The sequence below is a fragment of the Bactrocera latifrons genome, unplaced genomic scaffold (assembly GCF_001853355.1).
Source record: "Bactrocera latifrons isolate USDA-ARS-PBARC rearing strain unplaced genomic scaffold, ASM185335v1 scaffold_593, whole genome shotgun sequence".
In the NCBI taxonomy this organism is placed as follows: domain Eukaryota; kingdom Metazoa; phylum Arthropoda; class Insecta; order Diptera; family Tephritidae; genus Bactrocera; species Bactrocera latifrons.
The window spans coordinates 18,172-33,433 of record NW_017537260.1 but is presented as its reverse complement, the minus strand read 5'-3'; the positions used below and the strand labels follow the sequence as shown (position 1 = coordinate 33,433).

The 15,262-nt window shown below is 39.2% G+C and overlaps 1 protein-coding gene across 1 annotated transcript; it reads right to left on the bottom strand.

Annotated features, from left to right (window-relative positions):
• Window positions 1–8,481: 8,481 nt before the first annotated feature.
• LOC108974858 lies at window positions 8,482–9,218 on the bottom strand. The gene is made up of 2 exons (XM_018942954.1): window positions 9,153–9,218; window positions 8,482–9,108 (listed from the first exon to the last, which is right to left on the bottom strand). The coding sequence occupies exons 1-2, from the start codon at window positions 9,216–9,218 to the stop codon at window positions 8,482–8,484; spliced, it is 693 nt and encodes a 230-aa protein (XP_018798499.1).
• Window positions 9,219–15,262: the final 6,044 nt, after the last annotated feature.

The window sequence follows — 15,262 nt, the reverse complement described above, 5'->3', positions numbered from 1 at the left end:
AAACCAAAAAATTATTAAGTTTGTTTCGATCATTCCTATGGGAACTATTGGATATAGTCGTTTGATTTGTCAAATTTTTTTATAATTTCTTATCTTTTTTTTTTTTTGGAAAGAATTTCAACCCGCTATGTCAAGAAACGTATTTTTGGCCGCTGTTCCATACAAGCGGATCCACTGTGCAGTGACAACTTCTGTAACACGGGCTAAGGGCCATTTAAGAGGTACTGAATTTTCGTCTTTGATGTACACGATGTCTTTGACTTTAGTGTTTGGGTGCGGTTTACGCCACTTCGCTCTTTGTTGTAGAATAGTGAGATATTCTTCACTCCATCGCTTCCATATCTGTTGTATGTAGGTAACCTGCTGCCAGCGATCTAAACGATTGCAATTTAGATGCGTGAGGTTCGGCTCAGGAATAGCGATAAGAGGAAAAAAAATAAGAAAATGTCCGGGCGTCAACACATCAAGAGCCTCTGGATTTTCTGAAAGTGGCACAAGATTTCTTGAATTAATTACTGCTGAGATTTGACATACTAACCGAGAAGTGATGAACCAACGGAGCGATAGAAGTGTCCTTTTGCCATTTTTACTGCTGCCTCCCACAGACCACCAAAATGTGGTGATCGAGGAGGTATAAAACGTCAATTTGTAGCATTGTCTGACCAAATGCAACTTGGTATGCCAAGAGTAGCTATAAAGCGCTTAAATGCATCAAGAAAAGAGCCTGTTGCAAGATCTTTCACCAGCTGCATCCACACAGCCTTTGTAGCGAAGCAAATGAATACGCTAACATAGCATTTTTGAGGTTCTTTCTTACGCGTTTCGGGTTTGAAAGAAAATGGTCCACAGTAGTCTGAGTGGTTGTGTTCCTTAGGCAAGTCAGCTATGATGTGCTCAATGAGGCGTGGTTTCGATCTGCAACATATGATGCATTTTCTTAGAACACTCGCAATAGTTTTTCCTCCACCTATAGGGCAAAATTGCATACGAATGGAGACAAGTAGAGACTGAGGAACCGCGTGGTGATACTTTCGATGAAAATGGGTGATTATTGACGAGGTTAATGGATGATCCTTTGGTAAAAATCATTATATGATGCCCCTCAAAGTCTAGTGTTGAGTTCTTTAAGCGACCTCCAACTCGTATGATTAAAAAATCATCTAAAAATGGCGATAACGAAGCGACTTTACTTGATGTGTGTACAAAGTTGTTCTTCTTCAAGGCGACGATTTCTGACCATAACTGCGCTCTTTAGACTAGACGTGTCAGCAATTGAGTCCCACGATGAATATCTGTAGTTGTGAGCTGTGATCTTTTCAATTGCATAAATTTGTATATGTATCCAAAGATACGTTGTATTGTTCCGAACGAGTTGATATATTTGAACGAAAAAGTTATGTCGGGTCTACCAGATGAGTTGTGCAAAACCTTTTGACGAATTTCTGGTAGAGAAATATGGAGTGCGCATGTTTGTGGCCACGAAGATTCAGCGTTTTCCAAATATTGTGGACCATACATCCAAAGCCTTGACCTTAGGAGCTCCTTTGGTGTAGCGCCTTTTGATGGGATGTCAGCTGGATTCATGGAGGTGGGAACGTAACGCCACTGCGTGCCTTCATTTAATTGTTGTATAGCACAAATTCGATTGGCAACAAATACGTTGAACTTTGGGGGTTCTTCTCACAGCCATGAGAGAGCCACTGACGAATCTGACCAACAATAATAAGAACAATCAAATATATTAAATTTTCTTAATTCAGATAATAATTGTGCCAGTAAGGCGGCCGCACAAAGCTCTAATTTGGGCACTGTCAGCGTTTTAAGAGGGTCGACACGAGCTTTGGAGCACAACAAGCGAAATTTAATGTTGTCATCCTTAACTGAGCGAACGTAAACACAAGCGCCGTATGCTTCCAGGCTGGCATCACAAAATGCATGTATTTGAACAGTAGCGCCAGGCTGAAGAACATAGCGCGGAAATGATGTGCGTTGAAGATCAACAAAATCGTTATATTATATGAAAAGTGGTAAACTTTCATCCCAATCGGGCTTGTCTCTCCACATCCTTTGCAACAGAATTTTAGCTCTAGTAAGTGTGGGGCCAATCAGACCTAAAGGGTCATAGAAGCGTAATAGTAGCTATAGTAGACAATACGGAACGCTTGGATCATTTTTCCGATGTTTGCTGCTGTTTATATTTAAATAAAAGGACGTCCTTCGACGGACTCCAAATAAGTCCGAGAGTTTTGACAATATCGATGGATTCATCGATACTAAGAAAACTTTCTCTATCAGCAACAGAAATTTCGCTGGGAACATCTGAGTCGTTAGAGCACCACTTTCTTAACTGAAGACGACCTTTATAAAGTAGGTTTGTAGTTTGTTGCCTGATTTGCCTTACTTCCTCTACCGAACTTCCTCCGGAAATGAGATCATCTACGTAGAAATCGCGACGAACGATTTCTGAAACAAGCGGATAAGATGAAGACTCATCTAATGCTAGCTGGTGCATACTACGTACAGCCAAGAACGCAGCAGACTTGGTGCCGTATGTGACCGTATCTAACTTGTATATATGTACGTAATTTTTCTTCTGGGGAATCGCGCCAAAATATGCACTGAAGCATATTATCTGGAGATGTTACGCGAACACATCGATACATTTTACAAATTGGAAAGGTGCAAAAATTAACAAGAATGTTGAAAAGTTTAGGCTGAATGGTAGGACAAGTCTTGAGTATGTCATTAAGTGATAACCCTGAACCGCAGAACCGTCAAAAACAACTCGAAACTTCGTTGACGTACTATCATCCTTAATAACGCAATGATGAGGTAGAAACTACCTGCACCTGGAAATCGTTCTTTCAGAAACTAACGACATATGACCAAGGTGCTCATATTCCTTCATAAATGAGGTATATTTCGTCTTTAAATTAGTATTTCTAGTAAGTTTACGTTCCATATTCACGAATCTGCGTCTAGCAGCTAAACATGAATCACCAAGTGAGTCCAAGCTGCACTTAATGGGTAAAAGAACCGAATACATATGATAAACGTAAATAATTCTTTTTGAAATGTTCCTCACACTCGAGATCTTCTTTAGAAGTTTTGGCAATTGGTCCATGAACATGTTCAATTTCCCAAAAGCGGCGAACTAATTTATCTAGCTGTGTATCGTTATCAATTCCACTAGATGATCTTTGGCCTACAATAAATGTTGATAGTTGAGGGGTTTGCTGCCAACCACCATATAAAACCCATCCAAATCGAGTTTTTTGAAGAACGTGTAACCCAGGTGCTAACTTTATCTGCCCCACACAAATGAGTTCGAAGAAAAGCCCTGCTCCGATGASCATATCGATGCGTTGTGGTATATTGAACGCAGGATCAGCTAGTTGAATATTCGAAGGAACATTTCAATCATCGGTTCCTGGTTGATTATCAGTAATCTTTTGAGCGACAAGAGCAGTAATGTTTGTTGAGTAATCTGAAGTCCGCGACTTTAGTACAAGATTGACTGAGTATCCATCTGTAAAAAAATTTGCATCTCCAATTCCAGAAACCGAAGAGAAGGATTTGGATTTATGCTGTTGAAGTTGGTTTGCGAAGCGACTTGTGACGAAGTGAATCTCTGAGCCAGAGTCCAAAAGTGAGCGACAAGGTACGAAAGTTGTGGCAGGATTCTTTACTAAAACGATTGCTGTAGCTAAGAGCACAACATCAGATGGAGATCGGGATGCAGAGATGTCAGGCGGCGTTGGCAGCGTTGCAGTCATGGCATTAGCTTGGACAGAGTTTGGTGTTAATGGTAATTCGTGACCATTAGCTGTTGGTAAACGATTAAAATGTAAGATCGTGTGATGCTTTGAATGACATTTTCAACAAGAACTAGATTTGCAATCTCGCATCTGATGGCTCTTCTTTAAACAGTTGAGACGTAGTGAAAGTTTCTTAACTACTTTCTGGCGATTGTTAGGCGACAGATTTAAAAACCGTTGGCAATTATAAATCAAATGTTCAGCATTTCCACAAAATACACAAACACCTAGTAAGCTATTTGAAGCAACAAAGGATTTTCTTTGATGTGTACTCACGGTTTTTCCGGTTTTACCAAATGTTTCAGCTTGTGTTTGTAATGCATGCTCCACATTCTCGAGAGTACGACATCGATGTTCTAAAAATGCRGCTAATGATTCCCACGATGGTAACTCGTTAATTGACCAACTTTCATCCCATTTTGCTTGAGTCACTTTGTCCAATTTTTGAGTCAATAATTGTACCACTATGCAATCCGCTATCTGCTCTTTGGAACCAAGTGACTGTAACGCACATACATGCGATTTTACCATGGCCGTCAACGCTCGCAGCTTGCCGACGGTACCATCTGCTTTGTCCATCCCGAAAATCTCTCTGATATGTGCCTAAAAAATAAGACGTTTATATCAAATCGTTTAATGAGGAGATCTAATGCGGTTTTATAATTAGCCTCATTTATTTCCAATGATCGTATGGTGTCAAGAGCTGCACCACGCAAGCAGGACCGCAAATGTTGAAGTTTGTCCACACCGCTTAGGTCACTGTCCTTATCGATGACTGATGTGAACATCGAATAGAAATTTGTCCATTCTACGTAGGATCCACTGAATTTAGGCACGTTAATTGTGGCAAACGTGAACGATTAGTATTCACTATAATAGACTGGAATTCATTGCTGTTCGTTTTGAGTGTGGAACAATGTTGAGAAGCGCTACGCTTTCCAATTTCACGTTGTCGAGTAGCCTTCAACTGAACCAAATTCGTATCAAATTGTATAAGTAAATCACGTCCAATAGATTCAAAGTCATGCTCTTCCAAACTAAATCAAACTTCATTAACTAAATCAATTATTGCCGCTAAAGCATATTCGTCCATACTTTGCAACTGCTCGGAGTCCAGATCAGTACTTATGCATTCAAGGCGCTTATACATGGCCTGTGTCCTCAACTTCAAAAATGTCATCCTACGCATTGGTGAATGCTGACTTATGGGACTCTCAGCTGGAGAATCATTGAATGATGGGTTTACCGACATATTAAAAATTTAACCAAATAAAAGTTTAAGAAGGTTAGGTGATCAGCACGGGAACGTTTAGCGGATAACCGTACTGAACCCGATGAACGGTACTTATGATTTTAAATAATGTTAGAAATTTTTTCGCTAAGGTACCCAAATTTACCGTAGTAGCGCTTTCTAGAAACACTCCACTATTTTGCCACAAATCAAATAGATTTTAAACTACGAGTTTATCGAATGTACAAAGTAAAATATGTCCACTAAATTTTACACTAGCACACTGTGCCGCACGAACAAATAGTTTGCTATTTAATGTTAAGTTTAACTATATCACCAATAAACACACACAGCGATCACGTCGGGGTCACCAACATGTTGAGCTACCAAGCTTTTTTGATAGCTTCGAATTGCGATATAAAACAACGACTATATATGTGGGATCCGAACACCGGACTAGAAGTGGTCAGCAATACAACGCTGACAAAAGAACACAATGACACCAACCCTTTAACTGGACGAACTTTTGACGAAACACGAACAAAGAAAAACGAGCCAAAATTCAGTTGAGTTTAAGTTGCCGTGAACTGTTGAATAAGAAAGTCGTGCTGAGCCGTTGTCCACAAGAACGTACATATATAATATAATCTTAAGAAATAAATTTAAGACTTTTTTATAAATAAACACTAGTTAATCGTTTAMATATCGTATTTAATATCTCGACGGGGAGTGTGGGTGGTGGTCCCTATAATAATCACCACATTTACAAAACTATTTATTAATATAAATATATATGTATAATACAACTAATAGAAAGTTACGTGGTTGGTGGTTTACCAAGTGATAAAAGCGAACTAATAACTATGATGCTAGGCTTAGGCAAAGCTAAGCTTAATTGTTCTCACATATATGTGTGTATAAACATATTAAAGGATAAAGGGAAATGAGGAATAAAAATAACAAGTAATGCTGTGGTGGATATGCGCAATAGAGTGACCAGCTAACAATTAGTATTAAATATTAGATATTTACAATGTTTTCTCACCACAGTGGGTTGAATATATGTGTGTGTATAAATTTAGTTAACTTAAGTAAAAATAATAATCTAAGATTAAATCTACTCATTATTGGTAGTTTCATCGTGAAAGGAGCTGCTCCGAACATTCATATTGAATACAAGAAAACGTGGTCAGGGTCCTCTAGTTTAATATATATTTTTTGGTTTCATAAACAGGAAATAGTTTAATAAACAATAAATTATTTACGTAAACAAAATATTCTTTATATTTTTGCAACTCTTCATCTTCGTCCAGTTACAATTAAATTCTTTAAACGCGTATCTGTAATTTATTTTTAATCATATTTCCTGAAAAATATTTCGTAAACAAACTTCTCGAAATACGTAAATGACAAAACAGAACTTGCCACGTCAACTGGTTTTATGTATTTTCTTCAGGTTTACACTTTTGGTCTCAGTTGTCGACTCTTCTCCTTTATTATGTGGTTGAAACTGATACTTAAAATTGAACACCACAATAATTATGGGTTTAGTATACTTATCCTGAAACTTGATCCTATTTATTTATAGAAATGCTTTTAACCAACACAGTAGCCATATTAATACAATAATAATTTTCGAAATTTATTGTCTTTTAATGTAAGAAAACAAATACATAGGTTAATCGTGTTTAGATGATGGTACGATAGACGGCATTAAGGTTAAAAGGAACTAATCTAAATCTAAATTTATTTATTTTTTCCCAATACTTTAATTTGAATATATATATTTAAAAGCTCGATTTTTATTACTACATCCATTTGTTAAGTAATTCTACTTACACTTTTTGTTGCAGTTGTCAAATTTTCCCCACCATTATATGAACGAAACTGGTACTGAAAAATAGTAATATTGTAAGAAGTGCAATAATATTGTACAATAATGTGAAACTAAAGGAGATATATAAATATATTTTATTATAAAATATAGATGTAATAAATGATAATCAGAAGAAATATAAGTTTTATCCGATCTATGGATATGTGTGCAGGTTGTACATATTGTACTACTTTGTAGTATTTTTCGCATTTGTCCATAACCGGGAATGGTCCATCATATGGTGATGAAAATGATTGTTTTACTTTGTGCTTTCGAATAAAAATGTGCGGTAAATTCGCGGGATCCTTTGAAATAAAGATTTTCTCTCGGTTATGACGAGAAGCAGGCGTATGCTTTAGATTTTGAAACGCTTTTCTTAGCGTTTTAATGAGTGCTTCGATTGCTTTACTTGATGGTGTCAAAAACTCACCGGAAGTCTGACTGGCTCATCAAAAACAATTTCTGCTGGTGTGGCTTGGATGTCTTCTTTGAATGCAGCTCGTAGGCCTAAGAGAACTGCAGAGAGTGCATAGTACTAACTATCGTTGTGGCAAAGAAGTAATGATTTGAGTTGTCTGTGAAAGCGTTCGATAACTCCATTTGATTGCGGGTGATAAGTCGTTGTTCGTTGATGTTTGAAACAGAGGAGATCAGCGAGCTTCCTGAAAAGGTCTGACGCGAATTGTCCTCCGAGGTCGAATTGTCCTCGAAGTGGGACTTCAAAGTAGGAAATCCAAGTTTGCATGAGTACATGTGCTACTCGGTCGACTGTGCCATCAATAAATGGTGCAGCTGCTGGATAGCGTGCGAATCGGTCGATTATTGTGAGACATTTGGTGTGTCCTTTTGACAGCGGGAGTGTCATCAAGTCTATGTGAATATTTTCAAATCGACGAGCAGGTGGCTGGAATGTTGCGATGTGAATTGAAATTGTATGACGTGCAAGTTTATTGCCTTGACATTGAATGCATGCTTTTGTCTTGCTGTTGATTTTGCAAGCGGCCCCAACGTCATTGCTGGATATGTGCTGTATATCGGTGGTAAAGTGACCGATATAATCAAGTCTTTTTGCAATGTGTCGCCCCTCAAAAATATGACGAAAATATTTCACTGCTTCGTATACTGCATTGAGTTTTGTGACTAAAGATTGCAAGCGGTTGCCAATGTTTGCCAATGCGTTGCTCAAGCGCAGCGCCAATTCCGCATTCAGATGCGTCTGAAAAGATTACCCAATCGGAATTGTTATTTGAGTGTGCCAAGAATGTTGCGTTGAAGTTTGCAGTTTGAAAATGCGTTTTCTAGCGATGTTGTCCAGTTGATTGGTGTTTTTCCATTCATTTTAGGACCTTCCAGTAGCGCGTTGAGTGGAACGAGTAACTTTGCTGCATTTTTAATAAAGTTGCGGAAAAAGTTGATTGTACCAATGAAGTTGCGTAGTTTGGTGATTGCTGAAGGACGGCAATATATTGTCGATTATTACTTTGACTCGTTCTGGAGGTGGTTTATTCCATGGGCGGAATAATATGCCCTAGGAACTCGATTTGTTTGAGACCTAGTCATGTTTTTGTTGTGCTGATGACTAAGCCATAGTGTCGAAAGCGTTGAAAGACGATACGCAAATTTTGTTTGTGCTCTGCTTCGTTAGCAGATGCGACCAGTAGATCATCGATGTATGCAAAAACGAAAGGTAGATTTCGGGTTAATTCATCGATGAAGCGTTGAAAGGTCTGAGCTACGTTTCGGAGTTCGAAAGTCATAAATGGAAACTTGAAGAGACCAAACGGTGTGATTGCAGCCGTTTTGTGGACGTCTTCTTCAGCGATGGTTGAATAGCAAGATATACTGTGATAATTAGCAGTGAAATCTTCATTGAACTGGGTACCGATCTGGTATGGTACGTTTGTTGAGACGACGTTAATAGCCGCATGGGCGCCATTCGTCACTCTAATTGGGCGCCAGATGTAGGATGGTCTTGCACCACTCAGGTTGATCACCTCTTGAAATTCAGCTTTCGCGATTTTTAGTCGTTTGGGACCTAATCGCCAAGCACTGCTGACTTTAACGCCAGGGGTTGTCTTGACGTGATGTTGCGTTGTATGTGAAATTTGTTTGGGTTCACCATCGGGACGTGTAATCTTAGGATATTCGGCAAGCAGTTGCCAAAACCTTGATGATTGATTGTGCTGTTAGAGTTTGATCGGCTGTACAGTCACGCTTTTAGTTGTACCTGAGGTGCGCGGTCTTGTGGTTTCGTCGATGACTCGTTGGTTTTTGAGATCGACGAGGATGCCATAGTATAAAAGTAGATCGGCGCCAATGATTGGATTGGACACATCTATCTGTCAGTATGAAACGCCACGTTAGCGCTCTGCGAAGGCCGTTGTTTAAAACGATTGTTACGGCACCGTAAGCACTAATGAGTGTTCCGTTAACTGCTATGAGTTGGTACCCGTTCGCCATGTCCGTATTATTTGCTCATCTGTGAGAATAAACTGAAACTTCGGAGCCTGTGTCCACTAGAAATTGTGTGTGTACGTGGCGGTCCGTGATGAAGAGGCGGTACGATGGTGAGAGAGAGGCGCTTTCCACCGCTAACGTCTCTCTGCTGGGTTTCCCGATTGTTGGCAATCCGGTGTGAATTTTTGAGCCAGTTTGCCAAACTTTTTGTTATACCAGCAGGTGTTACTGGTGGACATGGCAGGAGAAACCGATCGGCTTCTGTTGATGCGTTGTGAACGAAACCTTTTTTGTCCAGTGGTTTGATGGGTGTCCAAAAGCCTCTGAAGGCATTTCGTTATGTGAGCGAGTTGCTGCTCTACGGCTCTAGAATTCGAATGGTGAGTCGTTGTAGGCAATGTTGCAGTATATTATGCAGTTGAGAAGGTTGAAGAACGTCCTGTTAACGATCCGCATCTTCGCTTAACGGTTGTAACCAAAGGGCTGGCCTGTCTTGGTTGAAGCTTGGAACACATATTGTCGCAGGGCTGATATTGTTTCCCAGGATCATGGAAGGCTTCCTGAGAAGTGGAGTGTCATCGTCGGCAGACATTTCAGATAATATTTCATTAATGAATATAGAAATAGTTACGAAATGTTGTACAAAACGCTGCGAAATTATGGTTGAGTGGTGTGACTTTAGCTGGTGTCACCTTCAATGGTGTGGCCCGCTATTGGTAACGGACCGCTTACTGTAAATTCCACCGTTGATCCAATTTCACCGCTAAAGTCCACGTCGGGGACACCTATTGTGGAGTACTGATTTTTAGGACACGTCTGGGTGACGTAATAACCAAAATCCAACTGACTTGCTTAGCTGAGAATTTAATGTCTTATATGCTTATTTAGATAACGATGATCAACAAGCATCAGGTGATGCTTCTGTCAATATGTAATGATATTATTAATGTACGTAAGAGAGAAAGCAGTACCGTAACTCATAGGATAACAATGTAAAATAGAATGTAGGATAACTTAACCATTAGTTGCACTAATATAAATGAACTTAGTATTAACTTGTGTGTTAATAAAAATGCGAGAAATTTTTTGCAATTAACTGAAATAATATTTAATAACGAATTCAAAGGTTAAATCAAATGTTAAATAAACCGTTAAATATAATGCTAATAAAGCCTTAATTAAAAAATTTAGTCTCAACTGCACCCACTGAACATTATCGACGATATACTCGTTTTTCCCATTGGTTACTTTGCTAAATAGACTAATTACTGCCGTTTTCCCAATTGGGAATCAATCACATCTAGAACGGCTATTTTGGCGGCAGATCTCTCAAAGAGGTAACAGAAAGTCTTCAGAGTGGCGCTTCTGACCTTTCCATCATGGGTGGGTTACGGAATGCCGTGATGATCCAGGTAAGGTGATATCTTCAGAATATTGCTGGACTTGTCAACTGGCTTTCCGGCTTCTAAAGATGCGATAGAGTCTCCGAAGTTGTCGTGTTGAGCTTTACGAAAATTTTGGTTCTTAACCCACAGTTTGATTATCTCGAATTATGCTTAGCCAGACACGAACACAATACATTGTCATAGCTGTTGCACGAAGTAGACGATTCCAAGTTGAAAATCTCAGTGGTTCTGGTACTACTTGATACTTTTTTGAGGTTGGGTGATGAACGCCAATAAATTGTGGACGCAGTTCTTCAGTTGCAATGCATTGCAATTCGTCAGACATAAGCCACTTGTCAGGCGAGAGGTACAAGAATGATGGCCCTGAAAAGCTACAAATTATTTGTAGCACCGGTGATCGGATCGTAGCCACGCTAATACCGTTCCGGAATATGACCAGTAAACGCATTTATCAATGTGGTTGGAGTGCGATTCGATAGCATGTTTGGCGAGGCGAGCCCCTAGAAGCGGTGATTTCAGTTCTAAACGAGGTATGGATATTGGCTTCAATGGCGCCACCCTTGTTTTGCTTGCGATCATTGTACAGCTAACCGTATCGCCATACGAGTATTGAAAGTAACAAACTGCTGGGTAGCTAGTTTCACTGGTATCAGCGAATGTGTGCAATTCCGTTCGTGGAACTCCGCCAAACAAAATTCCCGTATAGCATATGGGAATTCTTAGACTCTCTACTTTTGGAATTAGTTTGATCGATCTTAGCCGCTTGGCAAATTGGTCATCAGGGATTGGAACATCCCAGTCGCATCCAGCTTTCCATATCTCTTGGCATATATTACGTAAAAACTGATGAGTCCAAGAGGATCGTATATAGTCATGACCAAACTCAAAACCTCGCGCTTTGTAGGCCGCCTGATGAAGAAATGTGCCAGAATGTCTGTACTTAGCGGAAACGCGAAATGCGAAATGGTCGCTGGATGTAATCCACCACATACCTAAAACCTTTTCAGTAGGCAGTTCATGGTCAAGATCGAGAGATAGCTTATCGAGCGGATCCTTATTGAGGTCAAATAATACTCGACTCGAATTGGACAAAAAATTTCTTAGATGAAAGCCTCCAAATGCATGGATATGACATAATAGCTTCTTCTTCGGTGTCCACACTTACCAACATATCGTCTACATAGTGATTTTCGGTAATGCACTTTGAAACAAGAGGAAATTTCTCTTGAAAATCTTTTGCATTCTTATTTTTTACATATTGCGCGCAGCTTGGTGAACATGTAGCCCTAAACGTCAATACTGTCATTCAAATATAGTTGGCTCATTAGCGCTTGGTTCATAGCAAAGAAAACGTAGGAAGTCCCAGACTAATGTAACCTTTCTTGGTTTATTCGGATTGGTAACTGCAAAAATCGGCAAATACCAATATTTTTTTCACGGCGGAGTCTTTTTAATATAATCGCGTATCTTGTGTGAAGAGCTTCAAGTGCGAACGGTGAATTTTCGTAGTTACTCCAAAGCAACCTCATCCTCCTTAGACATTAAGGCAACAGGCTTGGTTGACGCACCTAAGTTGTCGAGGCAAATGTACGCTTTGGTGATTTCAAGCAGATCAATTTGAGCAGAGATCACAGATTTGATAAACGTGGTATATAGAATCGGTGCCGGCTTTATGCATCAATCCTTTCAAGGTACATCCTAATTTGGACTTTCTGCAATTGGCCCCTCTCCTCCCCCATATATGAATTTTTTTGGAGATCCAAAAGCTGCGTTATTTAAGCCTATCCGCAGTTGTGGAGTGGCGTTTAAATAGAAGTGCAATGACAATCCTTTCAAATGTTTAAACTGTAACCGTAGTTTGTTAGCGTCAAAGCGAATGAGTAGGCAACTGGAGTTTCTTGACACAGTGGACATCTTTAAGGGAAAATTGCCTATGCCCATTTAGAGCCGATATAGTCAGGTGGGCTACGACAGACTCGTTCTCGTACCTATGTGTGTCACCAGTCCAAAGTAGGTTGTGGTGTTACTCTTACAGCTGTTTGAAAAGCTCTTCGTCGATTAGTGTAAGAGATGAGCCATCATTTATGAAGGCGTATGTTGATAAATTTTCCTGACCAGAATGTAATGGTAATATTCGAAACAGTGTGCTTTCCCCTGTTGCTATATGCGCATTGATTTTGGCAGAATGCTCTCTGGCTATCATTTTGACATTATTTGACGCTTTGGCAACTTCAGTTTGATTGAATTCCGAGATGTGTAAAAGTGGATGATGATTACATGTGCATCCGTTAATGCCGCAAGGTTTGACCTAATTATTCATCGAATGCCTTTTCAAACATCGACGACATAATTTTAGTTTACGAACAACTTGTCACCTGTGACTTCGTGGCATTACCTCGAAAGAGTCACAATTAAAAACTTCACCAAAACTTCCATCGCAAACGATATATTTTACCGAAAAAAATTATGATTAATTGGCACCTTGAGCTAACTGAAAGAGCCAACCACCGAAGTTTTGTAGATTGCATGCTGTTAGGCTTATGCATTCCCCAATACGCTGGTAAAAGCCCTGTTATTTCGAAACCAGCCGTTGTTCAAATGACCAGTCAGACCTGATACCGACATCGTTGTACAGATATTTTGCACTTGTACAGCAAAATCGACAATAGATTCCAAATGGCTTTCCGATGGTGGCGGTAGTTCATAAATTTGGCGTTGTAGAACACTGATGATCAATTCTGGTCTACCAAATCTCATTTGAAGAATGTCCATAACTTGATTGACGCATGTGGAGTGCAATATCAGATTTTTAACAGCTTTTAGCGTTGAATCTTCCAATGCCTGTCGCAGTCTTAGCAAATTCTCTTCGTCTGTGAATCCGCATACCTCTGTAGTTTGATTGTTAGTGGCATAAAACAACAAGGGTAATTCTTTAACAAGGCTTAGACAAGTTGAGGAACCAAAGGACAAGCTGTTAACGCGGGCAGCTTTCGCAAAAGTTGTATGAGCTGGTTGCGGAAAAACAGTCTCTGGATTGAGTGTTGAATTCTGTCGCAACTGCTGTTCAAGTGACTGTATTCGGTTCAGTAACGATTGAAGAACCGGTGTTTGCATAACAGCTTCACCTTGTTGACCCGTTAACATTCCGGTTGGAATACTGTTAGGTAGTGAAGACCCGCTATTTGTAATATCGTTTAGAACAGGAGCAGTTGCATTAAATGAATTGAATTGAATGAAAATGAAAAATAAATTTAAAGATATGCTTAATGTGGGTGTCGCCACATTTATATACAAGATGGGCTATACAGTAAACATAACTTTTTGAATGTAGCGCCCGTGGTGGCGCATCTACATACACATAGCCCATAACGTCTGCGTTCACCGGACACATTTTTTTAAGAGCAGTAAAATCACAATAATAAAAATAATTCTGTTAAATTTTTTACATGTATTTCTTCTTTATATTCTTCAGTTCAAAATATAAAAACAAAATTTTTTATTCCTATTTTCATTTTTGAGATAACGAGATTTTAGTGTAACTACAAGTAAATATAGGCACCATAAAGTTTGCGCTCAGCTTTAAAATTAGTTACAAAAGCATTAAGAATAATAAAAAATAAGCTAAGTTCAATATTTTGTTGGATAGCCACGTTGTTTTAAAATCTCACGCAATCGATTTGACATTGATTTTACAAACTTATCTGTTTCCTCAGCTCTAATCCGGGACCATTCTGCCTGCATAACAATTCGTAAAGCTCCTTACTTGTTATCGTATGCTGACGAATTCTTTTTTCCAACAGATCCCATAGATGCTCAATAGGATTGAGGTCAGGTGATTGAGGGGGCGTTTTGAGCTGTCTAGGAGCATTGTATAAGAGCCAAAGTCTAACAGTTTCAGCAGTATGTTTCGGATCATTATCTTGTTGGAACCAAAACCGAAGATAATCCAAGATTCTCTGCACTTTGTTTTTAGAATGCTCAAATAACCCCATTTATCCATTGTGGATTCAATAAATTCAAGCTGACCCAAAACACTAGCCACCATGCAACCCCACACCATAATTCCACCACCACCGTGGTTCACTGTACCAGCAAGATTTTGTTTTTCAAGGGCAGTTCCAAATTTACGCCACACAATTTGTCGACGTTTTATGCCAAAAATACAAAATTTACTTTCATCCGGAAATATCACCTGATTCCAGAATTCCGGAGATTTATTATATGATTATGAGCATATTCAATGTGCTTTCGTCTGTTTACGAGTGAAATATATGGTTTTTTTCGAGCGACTCTGCCATGATATCCAGCTTTTCGTGAAACTTTTCCAGCAGTTTCGGTACAAATTGTTTTCTTAAAGGTTATATTTACGTTTTCAATAATATTTGTGGACGTAACTCGAGGGTTATTTTGCGTTCTTCCCGGACTGATAAAAAAATTCCGGTTTTTTTGAAATTTTTTACTACACACTGGACCG